Source organism: Penaeus monodon, chromosome 41, assembly GCF_015228065.2.
Source record: "Penaeus monodon isolate SGIC_2016 chromosome 41, NSTDA_Pmon_1, whole genome shotgun sequence".
Taxonomy (NCBI): domain Eukaryota; kingdom Metazoa; phylum Arthropoda; class Malacostraca; order Decapoda; family Penaeidae; genus Penaeus; species Penaeus monodon.
Genome location: NC_051426.1, coordinates 21853602 through 21861101, shown reverse-complemented (window position 1 = coordinate 21861101; position 7500 = coordinate 21853602). Strand labels below are relative to the sequence as shown.

At 44.7% G+C, this 7500-nt stretch overlaps 1 protein-coding gene across 1 annotated transcript in view; it reads right to left on the bottom strand.

Annotated features, from left to right (window-relative positions):
- Positions 1-7500, bottom strand: part of LOC119598685 (serine/arginine repetitive matrix protein 1-like) — a 19949-nt gene that overhangs the window by 2788 nt on the left and 9661 nt on the right. The window contains exon 2 of the mRNA XM_037948423.1: positions 3719-6460. Coding sequence (XP_037804351.1) covers positions 3719-6406 — 2688 coding nt within the window. The 5' untranslated portion in view covers positions 6407-6460. The remainder of the gene's footprint in view (positions 1-3718; positions 6461-7500) is intronic.

Here is a 7500-nt window from a genome sequence, read left to right as displayed (position 1 = left end):
TATATATATATATATATATATATATATATATATATATACATATGATTTATAGATATCTATGGATATATATACAGTATGTACACATACATATCAAGTGTTCAAAATAGAAGAGATGTTTCCAGTCATAATTTGGTGTGCAGTTAAGGTAAATATCCCTAACCACTTAGAGGGGAATACACCTTTAATGCAATACAATAGAAAACGTAACTACAGAGTATTTTTGTAAAAAGGTGATGGGATAGGGGGCGGGGCCGGAGTGAGGGAGGGAAGGAGGGCGGGGCAGAGAGTGAAGGGGGATGGAGGGAATAAAGACGGTGGGGGCCACGGGGAGGGGTGGGGGGGAGGGTCAGGGCCTTTTTAATCAAGCGAAAGGAGAGTTGAAGCATAATCAAGTTAGCATAGTCCGCTAGCGTTCCTGTTCACGGTGATTCTCTAAGATACTGAGTGAATGACGTTTTGCGTGGGGGTACCTTGAGCTCTGATCTCTCTAGAGAATTTATAATAACATTACTTGATTTTGTAAAATGTGCTTTTGTTGTATTTATTGTATCAGTATGAAGGACAGCGGAAAAATGCGTATGCGTGTATATGTGTGTGTGAGATAGAAAAAGAGAGAGAGAGAAAGAGAGAGAGAGAGAGAAGGAGGGAGAGTGTGTCGAGCGAGAGCGTCCTAATAGAGTACATTATAAATACTGTTGTTGTAAAACAGAAAGTGGGAATAAACAAACCAAAAAAATTAAAATAACAACAAACAGGTTTATTTGTAGATACTATATCTATCTCCGCCACTTCATAAAAAAAAGAGAGAGAGGAGGAATGCTGATCTGAAACCCAGAGTCCCAAAGCTGAAATCAAACGCCATGTTATATAAACAAATAAATAAATAAACAAATAAACAAGAATCTACTATGTACATGAGTGACTGACCCGTGCGAACCTCAGGTCAGGGAGATGAGTTCAGTGGGGGGGGGGGGTTAAGTGGTCGGTTTCAGGGGGCTTTCAGGGGTTGCTGGAGTAGGGGGAGGGGAGAGGGGGTATCACGGCCGTGGGGCTTGGGGGGGGGAGGGAAGCTTCTAGTCTGTCTGTTCATTGACCATATATTGGGAACTAGCTATTTCAGAAACATTTACCATGGACAGATACATAGAGATGAAACTAGCATTATGAAACTGAAATAACATAGTCAAAACATTTATCATATATACATACACATATACGCATATGTTTTATATATATAAACCAAGTAACGACTTAATATATTTTATATTTTAATCAGCATGTCATGCGCATGCCCATATAAGTTATCAATATATCACAGGAAATAAAATCCACCAAATATAAATATATATATATAAACCTTACCATTGACACCTCTTCTGAAAAAACCTTCACAATCATAGTAAACACAAACACTAATAAACATCATATAATCCAGATAATATGAATAAATCTAACACCACACACATGCCTTCTAACTCTCACATCTAAATCACAGGGTTATCTTATATAAAAAAAAAGAATTATCCTTTTTATACTTGGATATACACAGGGTTGTCCTCTGTGGGGAGGAGGGGGGGCGTTGGTACCCCCGCTGGGCCTGGGAGATCGTGGGGTGTCCTTTGGCCAAAGAAGGACCTAGGATACAGACTCTAGGATACAAATAGGGGCGTGGATGAGTGTGAGTGAGTGGGTGCGTGATTGCGTGAGGGAGGGAGAGAAGGCGAGGGAAGGATGAGGGGAAAGAAGGGAGGGAAGGAAGGGATGGAGGAAGAGGGAAGGAAAGGGGGAGAAGGAGTGAGGGAGGGAATGATAGAGGGAGAGAGAAGGAAGGAAAGGGGAGAAGGAGAGATAGAGAAGAGAGGGAGGAAGTGAAGGGGAAGGAAAAATACGAGGGAGTGAGGGAGGGAGAACGAAAGGGAGTTGATGTGTGAATGAATGAGAAAGAGAGAGAGAGAGAGAGAGAGAGAGAGAGAGAGAGAGAGAGAGAGAGAGAGAGAGAGAGAGAGAGAGAGAGAGAGAGAGAGAGAGAGAAAGAGAGAGAGTGAATGAATGAGTGAGTGAGCCCGTCTCTCGATAAGACTCTATAATGCTACAATGCTATATAATGCTATGTTACGAGTAGAGGAAAGGGACTTAATTTTTTTTCACAACAGCATGAATCGAATGTGATTTTTTTTAGTATATCGATTATGGCTTAAGGGGGGGGGGGAGAAAAAAGGGGGGAGGGGAGATCCGTCGCTAAGATCCCCGATGGATGGCGCCACTTGTCATGCAACGAAAAAAAAAAGGTTTCTGGGAACTGGGCCGTCATGGTAAATAAATATATATATATATATATATATATATATATATATATATATATATATATATATATATATATATATATAACTATACATATACATATTCATTTATTCATTATCTTTATCAGCTTATCTATCCAAGGAATATTATCTGAACCCTCTACGAGCCCAGACCAATAAATAAATAAATAAGTAAATAAAACACAAGGGAAAACACGCAAGCACATTGCCCCGGGGTCGAGGTCAGCCCCGCCTTTGCCCCGTCTGCGGAGGAGCTTCGTATTCATCTACAGAAAGAGTTTTAAAAAGAATTCTGAACTTCGAAAGGGCGTCCTCGGGGCCTTGACACTGGGGTAGGGACAGATACACGAATCACATAGTTAAGGGAAAACTTTTTTTTTTTCTTACTTTTTTTGGTGATGGTTGGGGGGGGGGGGGGTAGGGAAATGTTCAAATTCTATTTTCTGCCGAACTAACTAACCTGATAGTGCATATCCTGAAGCATTTCGAGTCCCCACTAGCGATGAAAATTGAAAAAAAAAATAATAACATCAAAATTTCAATCTGATGTGAACCTTTTTCTTGTGTGGATAATATTCAAATGCTGCCGTAAAATAATTGCTGGAGAGAAATTAAAGAAAAGATAATATCCAATACAATCGAACCGATATCCATCCATTAAAAAAAAAAGAAAAAAAAAAATCAAGAAGCTGTTAGACCATACTTACCCGTTGCATAATTACAGTGATACTAGAACACCAATGAAATATGTATAGTGAACATACAACACTACGTTAAATTTCTTTCCATTCTTTAGCTTCATTAAAGGCTGAGCTCAAACCACCTGAGCTTGTTTGTCTTAATACCCGCTTACGCAATATTCATTTTCCTTGGAATATAGATGAAAGGAAGGCTATATTTAGCAGAGAATATTAAAATGCATTTTTGATATTCATTAAGATTAATCTAATACAAATTTAGCCTTATGAGAAAATGAGTGAGAGAGAGACCGAGAGACTTAGGAAAGGAGCGGGAAGGATAAGAGGGAGGGAGAGAAAGAGAGATAAAGAGAAGGAGAGAGAGAAAGAGAAGGAAAGAGAATAAAGAGAGGAAAGAGAGAGACAGATCGAGAGAGAGAGAGAAGATGAGAAAGAGACAGACAAACGGAGAGAGGGGGCAAAAAGAGAGAAAGGAAAAGACAGAGAGAAAAACCCCGCAGGTCGGTAAAAATGAATTCTGGATCAAGTGCACTCGGAGATAATCAGAAGGCCGGCCATTTGTAGTCCGAGTGGCCTCTGCAAGACCCTTCTTTAAGTAGTCGAATTTTAATCCTATTTTCCTAAGAACCATGGCCCGGATTGGGACACAAGCTTCGGAGAGAACCGAAAGTGCAGTACATTTACTTGCACATATTGTACCTTGAGTTGGACGGTCCTGTAAGTCGGATTCGGCTCAAACACCTCATCCTCTATCTCCTCCTGGATAGTGGGATGGACCGAGGGATGCAATCGGTACGTCCAGCGCTGGTTAAAGTACATCGACTGTACATCGGGCGGGCAGTACGACAGCCGCTCGATCACCCAGTTCTTCACTGCCGCCTTCGCCAGCTCTCGCTCGGCCGTCTGTCGGCCGCGGCCATGGCTGCGCCCCCGTCGCCTCGGCTGCTCCTGCCCGGGAGGAGTCAGCTGGCGATACTGCGGCAGTTCGGAGATGGCGAGCGACCACCGCCGCGGCTTCGGGACGGGGTCGTACAGCAAGGGCATCGCGGAGGACTGCGGGTGGGCGAGGGAGCTTCTCTGGCCAGGGCGGTCCTTGTCGAGGGCGGGGGGCCAGGGGGTAGGCTGGAGCGGCGCGGGGGGCATCCCCTGCTGCATCACCCCCGGGTACAGGGGGCGGAACTGCGTCTTCTGGATGATGGAGCCGTACACCTCCTGCTGGCGGTCGGGCGTCTCGTGCCGCATCACGACCGAGGTCAGGGAGCTTGCGCGGTGCATGTACTCGGTCCGTCGGGTCTGCTGTCTCCGAGGCGCCGCGGGGCGGGGACGGGGGGGCTGCGGGGACGAGCGCGGAGTCGAGTAGTTCGAGGAATGGCTCGAGAGCGAGTGCTGACCGGGGCCCGAGGTCAGCTTGGTCGTGGGCGACCTCTTCGGCGGCGCGGGCTTGAAGGTCGACCTCCTTGCGGGGAGAGGCTCTGCGGCAGGGCGGGCGCCGAAGTGCAGCCTCGCCCTCGGATCGTGCTCATTTGGGCCGAATTCGGACACGGGCGAGATGTTGTCGTCCCCCTGCGGCGCCAGGGGAAGACTCGCCGGCCGCCGGCTCGTGGACGACAGCGACGAATCCGTGGAGGGCGTGGGGGACGCGGAGGTGACTCTGGCGGCGGGCTTGTGCTCGCCGCTGCCGAGGGCCTCGAGGTCGATCCCCAGCTCCTTCAGAACTTTCTCATTGTGCTTCACGAGGTGATCGTCGATGATCGGCTGCAGGGCGTCGGTCGGGACGGCGACGTCGGTCCTGGCGGATCGGGGCTCGCTGTGGCTCCGCTGGACTCGCTGGTGCTGCCTCACCACCACTGGCGAAGCGTGCTTCTCGCTCTGTGTTCTCCGCGCCGCAGTGTGCACGGAGGCGTCATTCTCTTCGGCCAGCGAGTCGGGGGAAGACTTTTCATCAGCCTCGGGGCTCGCTGGCGGCGGGCCGTCGGAATGCTCTGTGGCCGCGCGCGCTCTCTCTTCCTGTTTGGACCCCGTGGCGCTGTCTTCCTCCTCTTCTCTTTGCCTCGGGAGTGGCTGAAAGGAACTCATGTCTCCGACTTCCCGCGGAGGAGGCGGAGACTGGTATATGGGTCGCGGCGGCCCAGGACGGTCGTAATCATTAACAATCTCCGTGTTTTCCTCAGGCAGACAGTCTTTCTTCCTTCCAAACTTGTATTTCACTTTTTCTTTAAGAACTGGTTTGGTGTCAGTTACCGAAGCAGACCTTTGCCTGGCGGCAGTCGCAGTCAGGTTGCTGACGTTCCTTGTGTTCACGTCTGAAGCTGATCGATTCCTGACAAAGTCTTCCAGCGCCTGCATGTCCTTCTGCCTTGCGGAGCTCCTCCTCGCCCAGATTTCCGTTGGGGTCATGATGTCGTACACGGGAGATGTCACCTTCCTTCGGCGACTGTTCTCTGTGGTGTCCCATCCCTTCAGGGCGGCTGTGTCGGTTGTGTCCAGCTTCGGCAGGCTCACCGCTTCCTTTTCGCTTTCTTCCAGTGACGATCGCCTGGATCCCCCCTCCCCCATCTCCCCATCCTCGATTTCTTGATATATATCAAATCCTTTGTACTGTTCGTTCGTGTACGGCTTGTCTTCACGCGTGCTGTCCGGCGAGCGCCTCCCCTTGCCGGCCCTCTGAGTGAGCGACAGCGTCCTTCTTGTCAGTTTTATATCAGGCTCCTGTTTTCGTTTCCCTTTCTTGGATTTTCTGGTACGCGAGTCGCCCGGAGCGGCGGCTCCTTGCCGTGCGCCGCCCTCCTCCTCCCTCGTCTCCTCCTCCATTTCCTCCGTCGTCTGGGTCCGCTTCGGCCCGAGAGAGCTCGCCGACCTCGACTTCGGCGTGATTTTTGAGGTGAGAGGTCTGGGCCGAGAGAGCTCAAGCGCCATTTTTCTCCCCGAGAGATGGCTGGCGGAAAAGGCACGTCTTTCCCGCTTGGACGAAGAGCTCCTTTCCCTCTCGGCGTCCTCCAAAATGCTCTCACTGGAATCGACTTCAGTTCTCCTTTTGACGGATCCCTTGTGCAGTTCCTCAGATGACTTGACATCCCTCCAGTATCCCTCCTGAGCCTGGAGCAAGTCGTCGTTCGAAAAGAAATCCCTCATATTTTCCCTCGGCGTGAAGAAAAAATCCTCCGATGAGTCCTGGCTCTCCGCGATGCCGTCCGGCGTACTTTTCACCGTTTCCAGAGACGCCAGGCCTTTCCTCATATACTTACTCCGCTTCCCTGGCCGCCGGGAAGCCACACTCTCGGCTGTGCCGCCCGGCCTGATGGCCTTGTGGGCGAGGGAGGGGCTCGACGCGCTCCGGTGTAGCCACCACTTCCAAAAGGGAACGTATTTTCTGTCCACTTCGCTCATGACGGAGGCCTCGAACGCACCCTGGCGGCTTCTATGCTCGGCGGAGAGGCATGGCTTCTAGGGCGGGCCGGCGGAGGCGGGCAAGCGCAGAGACGCAATGGGATCAATGGCGATAGTGATTATAGTGGTAATGATGACGATGATGATAGTAATAATGATAATAATAACAAAAATAACAATAATAACAGTAATAACAACATCATAACAATAGTAAAAGAATGGTAATGATGATATTAGTGATTATAAAACAATAATATTGTTAACAATAATAATAATGATAATAATAATAATAATAATAATAATAACGATGCTAGTAATAATAATGATAATAATAATAATAATAATAATAATAATAATAATAATAATAATAACAATAAAAATAATAATAATAATAATAATAATAATAATAATAATAATAATGATAATAATAATAATAATGACGATAATAAATAATAATAATGATAATAATAATAATAACAAAGAAAATTAATTATGATGATAATAGTAATAATAATTATAATAATAATAAATAATAATTATTTTTTTTTTTTTTTTTTTTTTTAATATTATTATTATTATTATTATTATTATTATTATTATTATTATTATTATTATTATTATTATTATTATTATTATTATTATTATGAACAAAATAGTAATAATAATGATAATAATAATAATAATAATAATAATAAGGTAATATAATAATAATAGAAATAATAATAATAATAATAATGATAATAATAATAATAATATAATAAATAATAATAATAATAATATATAAATAAATAATAATAATAATAATAAAATAATAATAATAATAATAATAAGATAATAATATAATAATAATAATAATAATGATAATAACGATAGTAAATAATAATAATGATAATAATAATAATAACAAAGAAAATTAATTATGATAATAATAATAATTATTATTATTATTATTATTATTATTATTATTATTATTATTATTATTATTATTATTATTATTATTATTATAACACCAACAATAACAGCAAGATTCGGGGCACCGGAAGCACGAGCAGCCACGAGCAAGAAGGTCTTTCCCGCCAATTATTCCCTTCGGC